This window comes from Schistocerca nitens, chromosome 1 (assembly GCF_023898315.1).
Source record: "Schistocerca nitens isolate TAMUIC-IGC-003100 chromosome 1, iqSchNite1.1, whole genome shotgun sequence".
Classification (NCBI taxonomy): domain Eukaryota; kingdom Metazoa; phylum Arthropoda; class Insecta; order Orthoptera; family Acrididae; genus Schistocerca; species Schistocerca nitens.
In genome coordinates, this window is record NC_064614.1 from 395,753,146 (window position 1) to 395,777,106 (window position 23,961).

At 45.2% G+C, this 23,961-nt stretch overlaps 1 protein-coding gene across 1 annotated transcript in view; it reads right to left on the minus strand.

Moving 5' to 3' along the window:
- Positions 1 to 22,569, minus strand: part of LOC126249469 (protein sidekick) — a 452,637-nt gene extending 430,068 nt beyond the window's left edge. The window contains exon 1 of the mRNA XM_049951126.1: positions 22,520 to 22,569. Coding sequence (XP_049807083.1) covers positions 22,520 to 22,547 — 28 coding nt within the window. The 5' untranslated portion in view covers positions 22,548 to 22,569. The remainder of the gene's footprint in view (positions 1 to 22,519) is intronic.
- Between the last annotated feature and the right edge of the window lie 1,392 nt (positions 22,570 to 23,961).

Consider the following 23,961-nt stretch of genomic DNA (forward strand, 5'->3'; position numbering starts at 1 on the left):
GAGAAGAAATAAAAACTTTGAGGTTCGCCGACGACATTGTAATTCTGTCAGAGACAGCAAAGGGCTTGGAAGACCAGTTGAACGGAACGGACAGTGTCTTGAAAGGAGGATATAAGATGAACATCAACAAAAGCAAAACGAGAATAATACAATATAGTCGAATTAAGTCGGGTGATGCTGAGGGAATTAGATTAGGAAATGAGACACTTAAAGTAGTAAAGAAGTTTTGCTATTTGGGGAGCAAAATAACTGATGATGGTCGAATTAGAGAGGATATAAAATGTAGACTGGCAATGGCAAGGAAAGCGTTTCTGAAGAAGAGAAATTTGTTAACAGCGAGTATAGATTTAATTAAGTCTCAGGAAGTCGTTTCTGAAAGTATTTGTATGGAGTGTAGCCATGTATGGAAGTGAAACATGGATGATAAATAGTTTAGACAAGCAGAGAATAGAAGCTTTCGAAATGTGGTGCTACAGAAGAATGCTGAAGATTAGATGGTTAGATGACATAACTAATGAGGAGGTATTGAATAGAATTGGGGAGAAGAGAAATTTGTGGCACAACTTGACCAGAAGAAGGGATCGCTTGGTAGGACATATTCTGAGGCATTAAGGGATCACCAGTTTAGTATTGGAGGGCAGCGTGGAGGGTAAAAATCATAGAGGGAGACCAAGAGATGAACAGAATAAAGAGATTCAGAAGGATGAAGGTTGCAGTAGGTACTGGGAGATGAAGACGCTTGCAGAGGATAGAGTAGCACGGAGAGCTGCATCAAACAACTCTCTGGATTGAAGACCACAACAGCAACGTGGGAGAGGGGCGGGGAGAGTCACGATCGAATTCGATGGCTGGATTAACTCCGTAGGTCTGCCACAATGGCCACTGCGAGTACGGTTTGTCACATCCACCTGGGCAAATAGGGGGCTAAATCTGCATTACCATTTCAGAAACCTGACACACAATCAATTAAAACATAAATAACGCAATTTTCACGATGCGCAGACAGCCGCTCGTTGCCTTCATGAATCGAACCCGTCTCCATACTCGACATCGTGCAAAAAGTGGCCTCCAGACAGGCGTGGATCCACGGTTCGGTTCCGGGACGGTCACTGTTTTTGACTCCCTCCCTACCCGCCCCGCCCTATATGTAATTTGCCGTCGCCGCCACATTTAATACTCCACACATGCCTCGGATTTTAATAATTACAATATAAAACACATAAAATGGTGTAATACAAAGGTGTGCAAAACTTTGGAACGATTCGCATAATGTGTCGCCAGCAAAAACAAACTTGGACCATACATAGATAGAACTACGAGGCGTGTTTTTTAAGTAAGCACCGTTTTGAAATTAAAAAAAGACTTGCTAAGATATCTCAATAATTTTATTTTTACATGAAAGCCTGTACTTTAATCTACTTTTCTACATAATTTCCGTCAATACTGAGGCACTTGTCATAACGTTCTACCAGTTTTTTAATACTCTCGACATAGAAGTCTGCCGCCTGACTTGTTAACCACTGCATCACCACTGTTTTGACTTTGTCATCGTCTTGAAGACGCTGACCGCCCAGGTGTTTCTTCAAGTGCAGGAACAGATGGTAGTCACTGGGCGCAAGATCGGGACTGTACGGAAGATGATCTAGATTCTAGAGTTTCCCACCGAAAAGATGTGATTAGATCTGTGGTCTCATTAGCCACATGAGGACGGACATTGTCTTGCAGCAAAACGATGTCCCTGCTCAACTTCTAATGGATTGTAACAATTTGGCTTAAGAAATCATCACTGTCGTTGTGGTACCGCTGAAGGAAAGTCGATGCACTGTCTAAACGTTTGGTTTTGTGCACATCTGTCAATATTTTCGGCACGCAACGTGCGGACAATTTTCGGTAATTCAAGTGGTCGGTCACAATGCAACACAAAACACTACGAGAAACATTAGAAAAGTCATCCCGCAAGGGGGACTGATGACCACAGATGTTAAGTCCCATAGTGCTCAGAGCCAGCCATCCCACAAGGAGGAAATCGCAAAGCATCTGTTTTCTCTCATCTTATTTTCCACTTTCTGCACCAAATTTTCATTAACGACCGAAGGACGCCCACTCCGTTGTTCATCATGCACATTTGTGCGGTCATCTTTAAATGCTGTCACCCACTTTCTTACCATTCCATCACTTATAATGTTTTCTCCGTAAACTGCACAGATCTCACGATGAATATCGATCGCTTTTAGGCCTTTAGCACTAAGAAATCTTATAGCAGCCCGTACTTCACGGTCGGCGGGACTCACGATCATCGGATGGATCTTAAACACTCAATACACTACGTAAACAAGGAAGAATCAGACTGTAATGGTGTCAAAAGCGTAGATTAAGGTACAGACTTTCAAGTAAAAATAAAAGTATTGAGATATCTTAGCACGTCTTTTGTAAATTTCAAAACGGTACTTACTTAAAAAACACGCCTCGTACTACTGCAGAAAATAACTGAAATAAATGTGAACCGTGGTAAGAATTGCTGTTTTGAAGAGCGCGCCGCAGCGCGTAGTGTGAAGCAGTCGCCCTCCGTTTCTGGCGGTGGCGCCGCTGTGGTAATCGCAGCTTTGGCGTCTCCCTCTGGTGGGAAAAGGGGAAAGGTAGCCTATTCACGTGCATTTAAGGGGCGCTATGAGCTCGCTAGAGATGAGTCTAGTCAGTTGGTCAGCCGGTTCAGTGTGGGGCAGTCTGTCTGTCGTCCGGAGTTCTAGTTATATGTTAGGCCGCCAGTCTGCTCGAGTTTGTTCAGGCAATGATCATCGGCGGTTGGCTCGACCGGTTGGTCGGTCGCGCACTGAGACACAAGGTGACTTGTCCGTCTTGAGCGTCGGCGCATGTGAGGCCGCCACGTGAGTCCAGTGGGCCGCGGCGTATAGCGAGGGGTAGTGGCTTCGCGGCCGACACGAGAGCAACAGGAGTCAACCCACATCGGTCTGGCCGGTGCGAGCTGCGACGCCGTGAGACGGGAGATCGGCGCGCCTTCCTGCATCCGTTGAAGCGGCTGGCAGCGGACGGTTCGGGCGAGCGTTTTTGGGATGCTGCGCCAGGTCTTCGCCAGACATCGCAGTTTATTAGAAGTTAAGTGACTGAAGATATGTTGTTTCATTTACTTCTTAAATTCTACTTGTTTTCTTGGTCAGTCTCTCGTCCCCAGCTTGCTCTTCTGTCTCCCGTCCGCATTTGTTAGGAGGTTAGTGTGTGTTTGTCTGTGTGTCGGTCTGCCGTACGTTAATAGCTGCCTCTGTCATGTTTGTCGGATTCGGTGTTAACGAAGTTATTGCTTGAAGTGTAACGGCCGAATTCCCGAGATATGTTTTTATCTCACCTATCATCTTGAGAGGAGGTATATGTGTAATGTAGAGCATGTTTGTATATTTTATGTAAGACTGCATTTCATTGGTTTTTATTTAAATGGTCATTTTAGTATATAAAGTTGCCACCCTTCCACCGTAAGAGGTTTTCTTTTATCAAGTTGCATCTTCGGTGGCAAGTTAATTTTTTAAATTTTAGTGTTTTGTACCATTTCCATCCCTCCTACGGGGTGCATAGTTTATGTGTTTGTGTGAGTTGTTAAAATTTTTAGTTTAAAGTAATCTGGTGTGTTGCAGATTTGCAGCAGTGTAGTCTTTCAGAGGTTGTTGTGAGCGGTCGTGACTACGGCCGTGTCGAAAGGCAGCGGCAAGGTTCTCAGCCCGAAAGCTCATACTGTCAATATATGTTCTTTCTGCCTCTGAATAAAATTGTAACTTGATATTTTCAGGGTGCTTTCTGATTGTAATTTTTAAATCTGTTTACAAAAAGGGGAGGGGGGCTTTTAGTAATAAAATTTCCATTTGTTGAAAGAAATGTAATTTGTTTTCATCAGTTACCCACTGGCAACTACTTCCAAGCTTAGATAGTGTGATTAAATGTGTTAATGTTCTTGATGAATCGTTAGCAAATAAAGTAAATTCTTAAGAAAAGGTTTTGAACGTAAAATCACGGTTCAAAATGCACAAGGCGAAGCAGAAATGACACTTTTACTCACAAACAATAATTAAACTGCAGTCACCGCGATTTATAATGGTCCCCTTGACAGACAAAAGGCAGTACATAGTTCTTAATACAGTGTGTGATGACCACGGACGGCAATGTATGCTCTGCAATCTGCTCCCATGATGCCCACAACGTCGGTTAGGTGTCGTTTTGGTAGAGCGTTTTATTCCACCACCAGCGCGGTTCACTGCTGCTGGATGGTCGTCGCTTCATGCCGATGTGCTGCAATACGCCTCTCCAACGAATCCCAGACGTGCTCGATGGGATTTCAGTAGGGGGAACGGGAACGCCAGTCCACCCGCGGAATACCCTCTCGTTCCAGGGATTCCTCCACCTGCTCAGCTCGCTGTGGTCGCGCACTGTCATCCATAAAAATGAAGTCAGGTCCGAATGAACCCCTGAAAAGACGCACGTGGGGAAAGGGTACAACGTTTCGCAGTGTCTACCGTGTTCAAAGATGTGGCGGTCAGCAAGCCGATAGGCCTTATTCCGCCCCACAACATAATACCTGGGCCCTCATATGGCGGGAAGTGGGTACCTTTTCGAACATGATCTAGGCGTTAAGATATCGGAAGGCCTGATGTTCCCAGAGCGTACTGACCTCCATATCTTTGAACACGATACTCTCAGCAGCCAACGTTACGGTGCCACTGTACTCCTCCCCTGTTTGCATCTTTTCCGTAGCATTCGGCCCTGACTTCATTTTTATGGACGACAGTGCGCGACCGCGTCGAACTGAGCAGGGGGAGCTCTTGGCACGGACGGATATTCAGCGAATGGACTGGCCTTCCCGTTCCCCTGACTTCTTTAATAGAGCTCTTGTGGGATACGTTGGGGAAGAGTACTGCGGCACGCCCACATGCACCAGTGTCCACCCAGCACATGTGACCCGCGCTGGAGGTGGACTGGAACGCCCTGGCACGAGAAATCCTCACCTATCTTGTGAACCAGTATGGGAGCACATTGCAGAGCTGGTGATCACGTACTCTACTAAGAACCATTTCCCGCCTAAATTTCCAGGGGACCATCATATATCATGGTGGCTTCAACTAATAATTCTCTTTGAGTAAAAGTGTCATTTCTGTTTGCCTCGTTGTGTATTTCTGTCACTTACGGTGCTTACTATACTGTAGCGGTTATTTCTATGTATGGTCCAAGTTTGGTCGAGCTTTGTTATTTGACTATGACACATAACGGGAAAATTACTCTCTACTTAAACTTTAGCACACAGTGCGTAATCATAATTTGTCTCCGTCAGTGGTTAGTACAGGGGCTCATTACGCACGTCCCTCCGCTTGGATTCGTGCCTGACTCCAGTCACTGCCACCCAAGAGAGCAAGAAGAGGCGCTCTACTGCAACTGCGCCGGCCGCCGCCGGTGCCCGTCCGAGCGGCCTTTCGCCGTGCGCAGAACCGGCCCAGGAATGCAACGCCACGCCGCACCGGAAAAACGATGCGCCGCCAGCCAGCCCAGAGGCGGCGGCCACTGCGCTCTTGTTACACATCATGGTCACGGCTTCCTCTTGCAGCCGCCAGCAGGCGCAGAATTACAATGTGCCGCTATCATTCACCTCTGCTTCCCCAGCATACTATCCGGCCACTCTTGTGCCTTGTCAAACTCCTATACACACTGCGTGAGAAAAGGTTGGGTAGTGTGTCATAAAGCCGTTGTATCCTCTTCTGAGGCAAGCTGACCAACAACTGTCTGGTTCTCAACATCCTGGATATTGGCACTGGCGCAGAGTTGACGTCCGAGCGCCGGCCGGAGTGGCCGAGAGGTTCTAGGCGATACAGTCTGGAACCGCGCGACCGCTACTGTCGCAGGTTCCAATCCTGCCTCGGGCATGGATGTGTGTGATGTCCTTAGGTTAGTTAGGTTTAAGTAGTTCTAAGTTCTAGGGGACTGATGACCTCAGCCGTTAAGTCCCATAGTGCTCAGAGCCATTTGAACCACTTCACGTCCGAGCTGGTCACTCGCATTTTCTATTAAGAACGTCCGCCTGCTTTAGGTGTACCGAAAATCACAATTCATGCATGTGGGGCGTGGACTACAACCAGGAACGGAAGGACCCTTACCTGCGGTGCAAACCCTCCGCTGTTTGGGTATCACCTTTCATAAAGAGACAGCGGGAATGCTGCGGACAACTATCGAAGGCTGTTACTCAAGAGTCCGCACGGCGGTACGACTAAACGCCCTACGGTCGATGGATATGCTGCAGCGAGTGTTACTCGTCAACCTTTATCTCGCGCCCATGATGTGCCACCTGGCACACCTTCTCCCCTTGACGCGCACGATGGCTATGAGGATTCTGGCGGCTTTTGCATACTATGTATGCCTGGGACAACTCTTTAAGGTACAGTACAACACGCTTACCCTCCCAGCGCAAGAGGGGGGCGTTGGTATAGTGAACGTGCACGAGAAGGCACGTGCCATGTATATTAATACTATGCTCAAACGGTGGCGCAACAGGAATCACTCGTTACGGGGACGATCATCGAAGAACTAGTACCAACATCGCATCTTCCTCCAGTCAGTGTCGGCCATATATCGCCCCCTTTAACGTATGTGCGCACGTTCATCGTGGAACACATTACGTTCGAGGGCGTTTACCGACCACCCGACAGTCGACATCGAAGGGCATGTACCATCTGCTTCTTCGACAGATCGCCCGGAATAGGGTGGAACGAAAACATCCAGCTGTTAATTGGCACGTGGTGTGGCGCACGGTCCACCACCCCCACCTACCTACAACAGTCAGATGAACATGGTACATTGTCGTCAACCGAAAATACCCTACGAATGATAAAGAGTACGCAATACATTTGGCGGATTCGCCCTTGTGTCAGCAATGCGGCGTGCTGGATACGGACGACCATCGGTTGGTTTGCAGCGAGGCGTTGGCTGTCTGGACTCTCGCAAGAAAGATAATAGCGTTCATGCGGCGCACTATCTATACAGCAGTCTCTTCTGACATAGTATTTTGTCCAGAGGAAACGCATTTTCCGCGTCATAAGACGAACTCAGTGGCGTGGATCACAGGTATGACGGTCCATTACACCTATAGAAACACACGTACGAACGCACTGAACGTCCTGGATTATTGGCAATACTTGCAAGATGGACACACAAAACTATTACGACTACAAAAGTACAAGGATTGGTATGCCAATTTCCTAGTAACGGTTTTTGCGGACCCGCCATATACTTGGGGTGTGCCGGGTGCGCAAAGATGAGCGGCGGTGCTGTTGTTGTGAAACCGACCAAGTAATGTGATCGACTAAGAACACTATGCGAGTATGCGACCTAGGAGATACTAACGCTTGCACACTTAGCAAATGGATGTACTTCCAATTTTGTTTTCATATCTATAAATACTTTTCTTTAGGGTGCCGGAGATGGCTCCACTTTGATTTTGTTGTTATTTCATGCTGCATGGTAGGACGGCAGTGAGGTTCCTTCCAGGACAGTTATCATATGTCAGGACATACTATGTTTATTTTGTGAATAATAAAGGTTTCTGTTTCTCCTACCTTCCTTAATAAAAAAAATAATAAAAAATCCCTCACTCCTGACAAAAAAGTGGTTCCCTTGTAAAAAAATAATTAAAAATAAAAGGTGAGTGGTAACGTATTTGCCTACAATACAGCGGGCCCGGCTTCAAATCCCGGCCGGGTTGGAAATTTTCTCCCTAGTGGACTGGGTGTTGTGCTTTCCTCATCATCACCGACGCACAAGTCTCCCAATACGGCGTCACCGAACTTCTCCGGTAGGGGCCTCCCGGCCAACAACGCCACGTGATCATTTCATTTCTATCAAGAACGGATCTAGGGATCGTGTTGACAACAGGAGTGCCGCAACATTACGCAGACAGTTCACAGAGACATGTGGCCTTTGTTGTCGAGACATTCCACCACAGAACTGACACATGATACGGAACTCGTGAGCGCTTAGCATCTACGTCTATATCATTACTCTGTAATTCTCGGTTAAGTTCCTGACAGACGGTTCATCGAACGACCTTTAAGCTACTTTCTCTACCGTTCCATTCTCCAATAGCGCGCGGGAAAAACGAAAACTTAAATCTGTCCCTACGAGCTCTGATTTCTCTTATTTTATTATGATGATCGTTTCTCCCTATGTAGATGGGCGCCAAAAATATATTTTGAAAACTCTTGAGGACAAAGTTGGTGACTCAAATTCCATGAGGAGGTCCTGCCGCAGCAAAGAAACTGTTTTAATTCGTGTATCATATCAGTGGCACTCTCTCTCCCTTTTCGCGTGACATACAGTTGTGTCATCAGATTTCTTTTTGTCACTACTAGCTATGACCTGTGTTCATACCCAATGCCTCCCTCAAGCGTGACGCCAGGAGTAACACCGCTGTGCCTCTCCAGAACAATGGACGAATGGGACATCTCCCCAGGTTGCTGTCATATTCCTCGAGAATGGTCGTCCATGATAGTGCAGAACCGCGATTCATAGCTGACCACAATGCGATGCTATTCGTCAACAGTTCGTGCTTCCCAGTCATGGCACCACTCTAAAGGTAGCTGTTTGTGTGGGGTGTTAGGGGCAGCCTGTGTATGGGACGGTAACTCCCCAGTTCAGCTGCCGCTAGCTCTACAAATGGTACGGACTGACAGAGAATGTTGCAAGAAGTCCATCGTTTGTTCTCGGATGGCAGCCCTAGTTGTAAAGGAGATCCTTTGTCGTGGTCATACGCGTTCGACCGGACCCTTGACGACGAGTATGTCTGCACTCACGTTCCCATGTACCGGGTGATCAAAAAGTCAGTATAAATTTGAAAAGTTAATAAACCACGGAATAATGTAGATTGAGAGGTACAAATTGACACACATGCCTGGAATGACATGGAGTTTTATTAGAACCAAAAAAATCACCCCATATTGCTAGGCGCGTGAAAGATCTCTTGCGCGCGTCGTTTGGTGATAATCGTGTGCTCAGCCGCCACTTTCGTCATGCTTGGCCTCCCAGGTCCCCAGACTTCAGCCCGTGCGATTATTGCCTTTGGGGTTACCTGAAGTCGCAAGTGTATCGTGATCGACCGACATCTCTAGGGATGCTGAAAGACAACATCCGATGCCAATGCCTCACCATAACTCCTTACATGCTTTACAGTGCTGTTCACAACATTATTCCTCGACTACAGCTATTGTTGAGGAATGATGGCGGACATATTGAGCATTTCCTGTAAAGAACATCATCTTTGCTTTGTCTTACTTTGTTATGCTAATTATTGCTATTCTGATCAGATGAAGCGCAATCTGTCGGACATTTTTTGAACTTTTGTATTTTTTTTTCTTGTTCTAATAAAACCTCATGTGTGTCAATTTGTACCTCTCTATCTACATTATTCCGTGATTTATTCAGTTTTCAAATTTATACTGACTTTTTGATCACCCGGTATTTTCCATGATCGGGCCACTCTCACATCCGAATGCCCCACAAATCTGAATACTGCACGATTCGACCAACCGGCAAAATGGGGACCCACCACGAGGCCCCTTTCAAACTCAGATATAATAACGCTGTCTGGTACGAGCATGCGGCATGTCCATGTCCTTCACAGTGGTCAATCAACATCTGATGTGCCCAGGTTCTATTCCTGGCCGGCTCAGAGATTTTCTTCAATCGTGGACTGGGTTTTGTGTTGTCCTTGCTTTCGTATCGTCGTAACTGACATTGCTATTGAGAAGGCTGAATGGGCACGGCTCGAAAGACCAAGAAATTGGAAGAAGAAAAAAAAAAAAAATAAAACATCAGACTATGTCCAGGCCACTTTTAGGTTATACCCCAGCAGACTTGGTAACAACATTAAAAACGAAAAACACTAACGCACTCTGATGGCTATTCCACCTGTCACAGAGAACTACAGCTTAATCATTTCCATACCCGCCGATGGTCTGCACGTGTAAGAAGTTATACTGGCACCTGACCAAATCTTCTAGATTTTTTTCATTTTTTGTCTGCCAGAGTATTAACCCTGAAACTCGTTTGCATACACTGCCATAAAAAATTAATAAGGAAGAAACCAAACACGCAACGAACGAGCTATACTATAACAAGACGTCATCAGCAACGAAAAAAATTGTAAATTGGGTTTTGCGGTAGAAATACTTCTAGCGCTACAAAAACAAGATGCTGCTATGCGATTTGATGAAAAGCGTACTTCCATGAAATACTGAGCTTGAAAAGACGCTGAAGGAGGAGGGCGGAGGGGGAAACAAGCTGCATCACGAGAAATCATTCGACAAGACTGCTGGGATATGTGACTACTAAGAATTCGCACCGGCTCTGTCCCTTTACCTGCATACGGACGCCATATTCGCCTTGTCGAGGTAAAAGCAGGAGTAGTCACTCAAGATGATCCACTGCCACTCCATATGGCTCCCGAAATCCATGATGCCACTGGAATCTATGGTGGCACTTCTGCGATACTAAGATTAGCGATCGTAATAAACAACAAACAAACAACGTCCGAACAGACCTTGAAGGGCCAACGGTACCCACCGGCCGCCGTGTCATCCTCGGTCCTTCGTCGTCACCGTATGCGGATATGGAGGGACATGTGGTCAGAACACCACTCTCCCGGCCGTTTTCAGTTTCCGTGACCGGTGCCGCTACTTCTGAACCAAGTAGCTCCTCAGTTTGCCTCACAAGGGCTGAGTGCACCCCGCTTGCCAACAGAACTCGGCAGACCCAGACGGTGACCCACAGCGGTCGTTAAGTCTGCGTTAAATTAGTTTTCCACAGTACACCCTAATGCGAACACCACTGACGCTCTTGGGGTGCGTCACCTTTCGCTAAATGGCGTCATCTGTAGAAGTTCGTACTTGCAGTGCAACTTGCAGCTCTCCTCTACTGCCGATTTGTGACACACAAGTTTTGTGCGCATACCTTCCTCCAGTCAATGCCGAGAACGGCGGGTAATGAGAATGTCCAGATGCTCGTGTGATATGCAGTAGGAAGAAATGATCACTCTTGCCCCCTCTCATCTCAGGAGCCTTTTCGACGCCACCCTTCCTGAACAGACATAACTGATCGGATTACTTTCTGGGTGGTCTCCGGATTCATAATACACTTCCCAAATTCTATCTAGCACTGGTTGGGAAGGGTGTGAGACGGGGTTGTAGCCTCTCCCCGATGTTATTCAATCTGTATATTGAGCAAGCAGTGAAGGAAACAAAAGAAAAATTCGGATTAGGTATTAAAATCCACGGAGAAGAAATAAAAACTTTGTGGTTCGCCGATGACATTGTAATTCTGTCAGAGACAGCAAAGGACCTGAAAGAGCAGCTAAAGGGAATGGACATGGTCTTGAAAGGAGGATATAAGATGAACATCAACTAAAGCAAAACGAGGATAATGGAATGTAGTCGAATTAAGTCGGGTGATGCTAAGGGAATTAGATTAGGAAATGAGACACTTAAAGTAGTAAAGGAGTTTTGCTATTTGGGGAGCAAAATAACTAATGATGGTCGAAGTAGAGAGGACATAAAATGTAGACTGGCAATGGCAAGGAAAGCTTTTATGAAGAAGAGAAAATTGTTAACATCGAGTATAGATGTATGTGTCATGAAGTGGTTTTTGAAAGTATTTGTATGGAGTGTAGCCATGTATGGAAATGAAAAAAAGACGATAAATAGTTTGGACAAGAAGAGAATAGAAGCTTTCGAAATGTGGTGCTACAGAAGAATGCTGAAGATTAGATGGGTAGATCACATAACTAATGAGAAAGTATTGAATAGGACTGGGGAGAAGAGAAGTTTGTGGCATAACTTGACTAGAAGAAGGGATCGGTTGGTAGGACATGTTCTGAGGCATCAAGGGATCACCAATTTAGTATTTAGAGGGCAGCGTGGAGGGTAAAAATCGTAGAGGGAGACCAAGAGATAAATACACTAAGCATGTAGGTTGCAATAGGTACTGGGAGATGAAGAAGCTTGCACAGGATAGAGTAGTATGGAGAGCTGCATCAAACCAGTCTCAGGACTGAAGACCACAACAACATAATAATACTACGACGTTCTAATCTAATATTGTTCAGCATGTTCAATATTACTACCTACGTTCAAGCTCGAACGAAAAAAACTGAATTATTTTCATATCTAGTACTGTGGAACGTCTTTCCTTCTGTGAACAACTACTTTAATGATCATGATTAATTTAAAGTGAAGCAGTCATCGACTTGAATTTCATTTCTTGATCACAGAACTTCAATGGACGTGATCCCTCTGTGAGTGGCTTGTTCTTCATGTCATCCGTCTGTGACTCATCTAGTCCACCACGATATTTTGATAGAAACATACAAGACTGTACAACCATGTGAGAAAGAATGAAAGTTTAGATGTTGGGGACAAGTTACCAACTAGTTCATTGAAAGGAATACATTCTATAAGTACCTGGTGGTCCACAAATACTGGAGGAAGTATCTGAATGCAATGGGTGGAATAGTGCCAGCTGAAACCAGCAATGCCGCTGTGGAGCAGAAGACCGTAGCGGTCCTGTCGCTGTAACTGACACACGTAAACCCCTTGAGTAAAAAACTGTTTCACACGCACCTTCCAGCGTGTAATTAGTTCCAGTCTCTCCAGATACAAAAAGAATTTCATTCATTTATTCGTCACGCCGTAAGCCAAGCGATTCATGAAATTATTCGGTAGTTATTTATGACGTCTGAGTGACACCCGTAGGATTACAACTACAGAGGAAAGAGAAATAATCCTGCTATAATGGGTGTCCGAATAGTAATTATGTAAAGGTTTTTTTTTTTAAATTACCGCTACAAGCCACAAACTTTGTCAACTATTATATTACTTATTTATTTAGCGACATGTTTCGAAGGTTTAACCTCATCTTCAGACTAAATGGCATTACAAAACAACTTTACAATAAGGTCATACTGATATTACATAGTCTTTTCGTAAATGCTGTGGTCATCCTGTGGAAGAAGAGAAAACTTAATAAGAGGCGATGTCACTTTGGAAGCTGGACTGATGTTTGCACGAAAATGTGTTGTACCGGTCACTCACTTTGTTCTTCTGGCGTGGCATTTTCGTGCAAACATCAGTCCAGCTTCCAAAGTGACATCGGCTCTTATTAAGTTTTCTCTTCTTCCACAGGATGACCACAGTATTTACGAAAAGACTATGTAACATCAGTATGACCTTATTGTAAAGCCCGCATCTCGTGGTCGTGCGGTAGCGTTCTCGCTTCCCACGCACGGGTTCCCGGGTTCGATTCCCGGCGGGGTCAGGGATTTTGTCTGCCTCGTGATGGCTGGGTGTTGTGTGGTGTCCTTAGGTTAGTTAGGTTTAAGTAGTTCTAAGTTCTAGGAGACTTATGACCACAGCAGTTGAGTCCCATAGTGCTCAGAGCCATTTGAACCATTTTTTGAACCTTATTGTAAAGTTGTTTTTGTAATGCCATTTAGCCTGAAGATGAGGTTTAACCCTCGAAACATGTCGCTAAATAAATAAGTAATATAATAGTTGACAAAGTCTGTGACTGGTAGCGGTAATTTAAAAAAACCTTTACATATTTCTTTAGACAGTCACGGTCGAAAATTAGTCAAAATGGCTTCAAATTCCGAATAGTAATTATCTTGAATCCCTCTCTTCTATGGAGCCGCAATGCTTAGAAAAATTAAACTAAAAAAGCGATAGAAGTGCTCTTTCCTTCTGTTTTAGAGACGTTCTGTCTCTCGGGAGTGAGACACCCGTCTCAATCTGTTACTGAGCGGGCGCTGAAGACCTTGCCGTCGTGCGCCCAAACAACCTTCTCCATCCATCTCGGGAGTGAGGTAAGCTAATTTCCATGGGGACTGCAATCATTATCGTCTCATTGCCAACAGGACGTAAAGGAATTCAGTCATGGTCTCGGAGGATACAGCTGAAGTGATTCACAGAAACTGAAGCCAGCCTAAATCTAGATGGGCAGTCTAGGATTTGAAGCCTACTCTTACGAAGTACGTCCGCCTCCATTGCTCTGTTGTCAGCGTGTATGGCTGCTATGCAGAAGATCTGGGTTCGATCCCTGGTACTGACAGGGATTTTTCCTTGTTGGGAGGACTGGAACAGTGTGCACTCGCCCTCGCGGAGCCAATTGAGAAGCTACAGATTGAGAAGTGGCGGCTCCAAGATCAAGAAAGCTGGCAACGACCGGAAGAGTGGTGTGCTGATCTCATACTCCGGTATATCGTATGCACCAGCGTAGGATGATAGGTGGTCGGTCAGTCACCTGTGGCCTGTCTGGGCCAGAACGCCAAGTTTGCCTGCCCACCGAGTACAGGTCATACGTCACTACTCCTGAGCTAATGCGCTCGATGATGAACTTCCCGCTAAAATCATCCTTTAGTTATTATACACACTGAAGACCCAAAGAAACTGGTAACACCTGCCTAATATCGTGTAAGGACCCCACGAGCATGCGGAAGTGCTGCAACACGTGATGGAGGGAACTGACACCATGAATCCTGCAGGGCTGTCCATAAATCCGTAAGAGTACGAGCGGGTGGAGATCTCTTTTGAACAGCACGTTGCATCCCAGATATGCTCAATAATGTTCATGTCTGGGCAGTATGGTGGCCAGCGGAAGCGTTTAAACTCAGAAGAGTGTTCCTGGAGCAACTCTGTAGTAATTCTGGACGTCTGAAGTGTCCAATTGTCCTGCTGGAATTGCCCACGTCGATCGGAAAGCATAAAGGACATGATTGGATCCAGACAGGATACCTAGGTACGTGTCACCTGTCAGATCGTATCTTGACATATCAGGGGTCTCACATCATTCGAACTGCACACTCTCCACACCACTACAGAGCCTCCACCTGCTTAACAGTCCCCGGTTGACATGCAGGGTCCATGGATTCATGAGGTAGTCACCATATCCGTACATGTCCATCCGCTCAATACAATTTGAAAGGAGACTCGTCTGGCCAGGCAACATGTTTCCAGTCATCAACAGTCCAATGTTGGTGCTGACGAGCCCAGGCGAGGCGTAAAGCTTTGTATAATGCAGTCACTGAGGGTACACGAGTGAGCCTTCGGCTCCGAAAACCTACATCGATAATGTTCCGTTGAAAGGGTTCGCACGTTGACACTTGTTGATGGCCAAGCATTGACACCTGCGGCAATTTGCCGAAGGGTTGCACTTCTGCCACTTTGAACGATTCTCTTCAGTGGTCGTTGGTCCCATTCTTGCAGGATCTTTCTCTGGCCGCAGCGATCTCGGAGATTTGATGTTTTACCGGATTCCTGATAATCACGGTACACTTCTGAAATGGTCGTACAGGAAAATTTCCGCTTCATCACTACGTCGGAGATGCTGTTTCCTATCGCTCGTGCGCCGACTATAACACCACGTTCAATCTCACTTAAATCTTGAGAACCTACCATTGTAGCAGCAGTAACCAATCTAACAACTGCGCCAGACACTTGTTGTCTTATACAGGCGTTGCCGAACGCAGCGCCGTATTCTGCGTGTTTACATATCTCTCGATTTGGATACGCATGCGTACGCCAGTTTCTGTGGCGCTTCGGTGTATTTGACTCTAGCATGTTTGTAATGTGGTATCTCTGGACATGTCAACGCCACAATCAGGGACAGGTAATTGCATTCGTAGCTTATTTGTGTGTGTGTCAACAAAATAGGTTCTTCAACACATCCATCACAATGGTAAACAACACCAATAACTATAAGCTACATTAAGTGTGTTTCATGTTACGCTGTCAACACAAAATAACTGCTAGCGTTAGATACAGCAGAATAACAACAAACCACTGAAAACAGCGCATCAAGTGCTCAAACAGAGCGGACATTTTCTGCAATGAACAGAACAATAGTGATGGACAGACAGTTTTTCTGAGACGCTATTTAAGCCCCTCTATCTAAGTTCTACCATTTCAGTTCCAAACCGTTACAATCTCCCACTACTGTCTTCTAGCCGCCGGCACGGTAGCTCAGCGTGTTCGGTCAGAGGGCTGCGTGCTCTCTGTAATAAAAAAAAAACTGAGTCAAGGAACCAACGATCAACGTCAACGGATGTCTTGTGACGTCCGCCCAGACCAAACGCAACGAACTATTTCGAAGAAAGAAAAAAAGCCGATACTACTAAGACGCGCTTGTGCAGTGGCATTCAACCCGGCTGTAAGTCAGTTCGAATCCTGGCGGTGGAAAAAATTTTGGTCGGCAAAGGAAGGTGTTGGTGTAAAGTCCTGATCACCAGACTTTGCGCCAATGTCCTGGTTTAAATACGAAACCTTTCCGCAGTATTTCATGAGGGAATATGGCACTGTTCTTGGTGATTTGTCCGTCGGAGGGGGAGGTCAAGGTTTCACCCTCTCACCTCCATCATACGACACGAACATTACACTGCACTCCACGCGCACACACACGCACGCGATATTGTAATGGAGCATGTTGTAAATAAATAAACACAAAAACCTGCCAATAATCACCTCTTCATTTTTCAAACTCCTGTTTATTCAATGTTGTTGACCCTCTAGTTTGTCTTGGAAATAATTCCTGGTCTCCACCGCAGAGTAATTCGCTCTGGAAATTCCTTGGGCTGTGACTGAGGCATTTCACCCTAACACCCTGCCTTCCAAGAGGTAATCAGGAGAACTTCTGTTAAGTTCGGAAAGTAGGACAGGTGTACTGGCGGGAGTAAATCGTGAGTCGTGCCTGAATAGTTCACTCGGTAGAACCATTGGTCGCGGAATGCAGGGTTCTTAGTAGGTTCGTATAACCACTTGCCAGCGGGCTCGTGCGCATGCGCAGAACTGAATTCGCGTATGAGCAGTGCCTTCCTCCCGCTTCTGGCTACCTGAAGCGTGGCTGTTTGCCGTATGAGCAGTAGCAGTAAGTAACCAGATGTTACCCGGAAAATTTTTTCCGGCGCACCCAAGCTGCCAGTTTCGCGCATGCGCAGAGCAAGCTGAGTTATAGTGGCGGGGTCCTTCCCCACGTGACCCGTGTATATGTTTCGTGTCTTCGTAATATTGCTGGTCTCTTCGTTTACAGCTCCCACGTCAAATGAAATCAAAACAGATTTCTGTGGCCAGGAGCCATCAAGTGAATTAACATACATTCTCATAACCATGAAAGACCAAAATAGGTTAGTAGTTTCAGATTTTATATTATTTCAACGTTATTAGCAATCAACCATTAATGTCTTAATGAAGCTATTTCTGTCTGTTTTATAGAGAAATTTGCTTCTATTAATTTTTTTTCCGCTGAGGCAGCTAGTTTATTTGAAACGAAGTGTTTCATTCCGCACTATTGGCTACTTTCAACTTCGTTCAATTTCAAGTGCAAATTTTCATTTTCTGGGACGAATGTCATTACATCATAATAAAGAACTAGACATGAGAATACAGTACTGGACCTCCAAGAAAATTAGTATCACGAAGAGCACATGAAAAGCTGAATATCAGGTACTTCAGGGTGCATCTGGACATAGAAATGTGCAGTTAGAGCGTTTCAAATATAATGACAGCTGTAGCAGAATTTTACAAATCTGCCCTCTGTGAAAGTGTTTTTCGATCACAAGGCACTTGTCTAGTACTTCCTCTAGGTCTGAAGTTATTTCTTAATTTGTGTTTACGTCTTAAATTTATAAAATACCATTCTATGCTAAATTGTAGACTGGCAGGATACCGTGTTTTATCGTTTTAACTCCCCACATGGCTTCATATTTATTGCTACAGTAGAATATAAACTGTCAGTTGTACAGTTTCTTTGCCTCACAGACAACCTTGTTAATTTTTTACACATTTTGAAATAGTCATGAAATTTATTGTCCTTTATTCCGGTGTAAGCTACACAAGGAACTGCTTTCATTTTCTTTCTTTTTTTTTTTTTTTTCAAGAAATTTGTTTTCCACCCTACTAGCTTTTTGCAATGCTGTGTAGATGTAAACCTGTTGGAAATGCTACGTAACGATATTGCAGAGAACGAATTAAAAAAATCTGTCCAAGTCACCCCATAGCAAAATGTTATGGTACTTCGAGCTGTGGAGTCTAATTTTGAAATGATATTTTGCCAAGAACTGCTTCCTTATGTGTAGTTTATCTGGATGGGATATGATAAAACAATTGCTCTAAGTACAACACTGTATGTCCTCTCAACAACATGCCGCATGGCTGCACATGGTCACGTAATGCCGCACCATGCACAAAAATCCACCAGAAATGCGACGGGAAAAGTGTATGAGCAGAGCAAGCACAAGCACGGACCGCCTACGTCATCGTAGCTGCGCATGCGCAGTACAGCCTGTTGTCTGGCGCTGTCTGCTAACTGCTCAAACGAACCTAGTTTTGAGTCCCGCCCGGCACAGTTTGTGGCCAGCGCCTACAGCATCCCAGCTGTCCAGAAGATAGGAGGCGGCGGCACCAGCTCCCGCGTGGGCCCGCAGCCGGTGTGAGCGGGCCGCGCCGTGCGCTGTTGTCACGCCTCTGGCCCGCCGTCACGCTCTGCCGCTGACGCACGCCGGCCCGCGCTGCATTTTCGGAGGTGCGCACAAAAACCAGGGGCTGCTGCGGCGCGACGCTGCCAGCTATACACGCTACCTGGACACGAGCACACGCCGCTACTGGCCTTCCCTACCAGAAGCGTGCTAAATCGACAACAAATTCCAAAAATCCCCATCGGCACTTTACTGTTCTCTGGAACTTTCCGCAGAAATTGTCACTTCATACTTCCTTCTCGAGAAGTATCATCCATCATCCTTAGTATGAGGCCGGCCGGTGTGGCGGAGCGGTTCTAGGCGCGACAGTCTGGAACGGCGAGACCGCTACGGTCGCAGGTTCGAATCCTGCCTCGGGCATGGATGTTTGTGATGTCCTTAGGTTAGTTAGGTTTAAGTAGTTCTAAGTTCTAGGGGACTCATGACCTCAGATGCTAAGTCCCATAGTGCTCAGAGCCATTTGGACCTTAGTATGAAAGTGGTTCTATGAATCCTCTGTCAAACACTCAAGTTCCAGAGTACATATAAATTTTGAACATAGCTCTAAGGTTCAGTGACCGTGTCAGAATTATATTGTAACAAATAAGCCCTCGGTCACAAATATTAAGTCAAAATTGACCTGGTTTCGACGCTACTATGAGCTCAGTCTTGTTGCAACCCTTGTCCACAGTACGAGCAGCCCTTAGCGGCTCGCCATCTCCCAAGTGTTCATGACGTCGCCTTTCCGGCTGAGATCTTTTTCAATATGTGACTTGTAAGTACTGCATCTTTCGAGTCAGTACAAACTTTAATTTTATTAATGTACTATATACCTAATGTTTTAGTACAGTTAGTCTAATGGTTCAAATGGCTCTGAGCACTATGGGACTTAACTTCTGAGGTCATCAGTCCCACAGTTAGTCTAATTCTGAAGACGACGCTCATAGTAGCGTCGAAACCAGGTCAATTTTGACTTAATATTTGTGACCGAGGGCTTATTTGTTACAATATAGTACATATAAATGTTCGCAGTACCTTCCTTGATAATAAGCACACGGCCAAAATTACAGTAGTGGATGGTATGAATAAATAGTAATAATAATAATAATAATAATGGCGTGTGACGAGGGCCTCTCGTCGGGTAGGCCGCTCGCCTGGGGCGTCTTTCGATTTGACGCCACTTCGGCGACTTGCGCGTCGATGGGGATGAAATGATGATGATTAGGACAACACAACACCCAGTCCCAGAGCGGAGAAAGTCTCCAACCTAGCCGGGAATCGAACCCGGGCCCTTAGGATTGACAGTCTTCGGTGCATCTGCTCGGGGCGGACGTCGCAAGACACCCGTTTCAGTTAGTCGTTGGTCCATTAACTCAGTTTTTTCATTACAGAGGGCAGCTAACCCTCTGACCGAACACGCTGAGCTACCGTGCCGGCGACCACTCAGCTACCGGGGGGCGGACATGATTAAATAGTACTTACAGCCAAAGGCGACCGTGATAGCCTTTAAAAAATTCTACACGACAGCGTAGTGAGTGCGTACCCCAGCCACGAAACGTTACTCTAAACACGAAACTCTTAAACCATTCGCTTTCAGACACGTAATAAGAAGACTGGGCAAAATACGGATGTACTTAATTTGCGACAAATTTCGTAGGTCGTATGGGAATAGGTAACACGTCGTGGTCACTCTTAATTAAACCGAATACAGTGACTAAGCTACAGCACAAATATGTATCACGCGTTCGCCAAACTGTATCCTTGGTTATTCCACAAATCCCTCTGGAGTACAGCCGGCCGCGGTGGCCGTGCGGTTCTAGGCGCTTCAGTCCGGAACCCCGCGACTGCTGCGGTCGCAGATTCAAATCCTGCCTCGGGCATGGATGTGTGTGCTGTCCTTAGGTTAGTTAGGTTTAAGTAGTTCTAAGTTCTACGGGACTGATGACCTCAGATGTTAAGTCCTATAGTGCACAGAGCCACCTGAACCATTTCTCAACCTCTGGAGTACGTATTAGTTAAGACCAACATATTACTTTCAGACAAGAGGATGAGATCTGTAAAAATGATCATTTACATAAATATATCACGAGAAATTGAGCTTAAACTGTTGTGCTTAGAATACCGTACTTCACTCTAGAATAGACTTCATAGGTGGCCGGAATTAAAAACCGCCGGCCGCGGTGGCCGAGAGGTTCTAGGCGCTTGAGTCCGGAACGACGCGACTGCTACGGTCGCAGGTTCGAATCCTGCCTCAGGCATGGATATGTGTGATGTCTTTACGTTTGTTAGGTTTAAGTAGTTCTAGGGGACTGATGACCTCAGATGTTAAGTCCCATAGTGCTGAGAGCCATTTGAATTATAAACCAACGAGAAAGAGTTGTTTCTCTATAGCCATGACGTAATTTAATAACTACACGCGAAAGTTACAAGGCGATGCTCCTGTGCTTATTTGCGTTTGATGTGGCATCTGTCTCCTACTGCCACGTGCGTAGTAGTTTTAGGAAGAACTATGAAGTATAGCTGTTCGTTGGATTATTTTGTATTAAAGGTAATAACTTAGAGATTCTCTATGCTTGCTGATGAGCGAAGTCGCTAAAGCTTCAGATCAGTACCCGTTTTAAAAGACCGAGTCAAATGCTTAGCGGAAGATCGTCACATGAAATCGGAAAACGTGCAGAAGCACGATCGGTACCTTCACCTAGAGACAGTAGTGTATAAAGACTCCTGTATGAAGCTGTTTTTCAGCATTCGATGTCATGTTGCCAATTATACACACATTCAATTGAAACATCGCAGATATACAGGGCCTGAGAGGGTCATTAAAAGTCATGTTACCAACTTCGTCTTCAGTGAAAACATTTATAGTCAAGATCGATAGCTACCACAAAAACTCTTACGCTACCGTTTTAAAGCAGGTCACTGCTATCTACGGTTGTGTAAACATCCAGCTTTAGGAGAAACGTTTGTAAACGTTCATATTACATCTGTCGGAGATAACGACTTTCTGTAACCGATAATGTGATAATTTTTGGAGTGATTATTGATCCTAACTAAATAAGAAATGATTACTAAAGACATCGTTAACACATTGGGGAAAACATGTGGAAGGCTGTTGGTTATTAATAAAGTGTTGTTTCGCAGTTCTGAAGATAAATAAATTTCTTAATTACTAACGGAAACAACAATATTCTTTGTCGACAAAACGGGGCAATTAAAGATACGAAGCATACATAGTTTCGTACCACACGCGCAGGCCATGATCGAACCGTTAGATGACTACTTCGCCAGTCGATGTTTGAAAATAAAGTGTTACGGGAGGAACTTCCTCACTAATTTCACTTACCGCTCCATGTTACGAATACGTATGGCACTGGTTATTTCTTTTGAATACAGGAGACACGTATTAGATCGTGCAGCCGTAATACATGGGGAAGTCTGGAAAACCATCCGGCACTGGATTTCGTGTTGCTGATAATAAAATTTATGTTGAATTAACACGTCGCGGGTAGACGGAAGATACCTGTGGAAGACTGACCTTCATTATTTCAGAGTGAAAGACGCGGTATTTATCCTGTAAACAGAAACGTTATGACTGGCTGTTTCGCTCATTGTCACCAAATTTTTATATGTAGACAGATTTTGCCATTCAGATTACACCTTGGAAGTTACGTACACCATGGAGTAGGTTGAACAGCAAGGTAAGTTAAAAATGCCGATTTCCTTCGTCAGGGGAACGACGCTATTGAAGCAGTGCAGCACACATATTTCCCTACGTTGCGTTAACGTTTCGGTTGTCTGTGTATTTCGGAAGGTTACTCACTTTTAAGAGTCGTCCTAACAATTACATGTAAATTTGTCGACATTTTCGATGTTACGAATTATTATAGCTGAACACAGAACAACAGTTTAGATTGGCTTTTCCGTCCGTGGAGGATCTGAACGGACGCCATCCGTACAGAGTAGCACGTGGTCTTCCAAGCCTACCTTTAGAAGGGGCGGCAGCTAGAGACATTCCAGGTGCCACCAAAAACAGCAACAGGGATGGCAGCATCACGAGCCGCAAAGTCTTCTCCACTGACATCCTCGGGCACATCACCTTCGCTACACAGCTGTCCGCCGCGTCATTGCAAACAATACTGCACAGCACTCGCGAGACATACACAAGATACACAGCGCGACTATTACACTTTATTCGAGCCCTCCGTCAAAAGTTGAGGCGGGGACAACGGTTCATCAACTCGGAGTTAGTACTGATTTAGACTGCAGAGGATATAAGCTTCGAAGTTCACCCCAGCGATTTGGTGGAAGCTGCACTACTTCTTCTTTTTTAATCTGGAGTTCAGCGTGTTTTCTGTAGCGCTTAGGACAGTACAAGCTGCGTCTCACGCTTCGCGATCGACCGAAAGCGTCGCCACGGAGGTTGCGGCGAGAGTGTCTGCCGTGAACGCAAGTGCGAACAGGCGAGGCAGGCTGCGCGCTCCCGACTGCCCCCACTACCGGCCTCATAAAGGCAGTCCATTCAGGGAGGGGGGGAGAAGCTACTAGGTTCGTTCCTAAGCACTCTTCCCGTTGCGCAAATGTTTCTCGTTTAAATAATGGAACAGTGCACCGGGTACGTATTTTTTTCATGCTTAGCACTGCGCGTTTCGAGAATTCATTCTCACTGTCAAGTAAAAATATTTACATGGGTATTCTGTGTGCTGTTTGCATGTGTATTGTGTCGTCTTTTTGAGGTTAGGGTACCGAACGTGCCTACTACATTTTTCAGGAAAATTACGCTCACTGTGCAATTTCGTAAACAGTATGTCTGATGATTTGAGTGTGTCTTGTTTTCTGCATAATGGAGAAGGCGCAGTATCTTATAACCACAAAAAGACGGCTGCAGTGCAAGACAGGCAGCACGACACACAAATACTAATGGAAATATTTGATCATGACACCCCTGAGAAATTTTCGAAATGTGCAGTGCGAAGCATGAAAAAATACGTGAGTGGTACAGTGTCTCATTACTGTATTTAAAGAATGAATGAATGACAGGCTTTCAAAAAAACATCGATAATGGTGAATGAAATTGAGTCCAACGATTCCGCTTCCCACTTGTGGTCGGCACTTCTTGGAGAACCAGTGACACAAAATGTTAATTGAAGACATTCGTAATTATCCCTGCTACCACTTTCCTCATCAACATCCTGTTTTCTTTTACATATTTTGATTATATGCATATGATGAAAAAATTTGATCAGTTTCTCTTACTGAATTTGGTAACACAAATTTTGTTGCTGACTGACAATACATTGTAGATAATTAGAACCAATATTAATAACCAACAAGGTTTTACATACCCAAACATTAAAAATGCCGGAAATTATCTAATTTGAAGAAAAAATATCGTTGGTTTTGTTGGTAGGGAGTGGGCATAAAGTGTC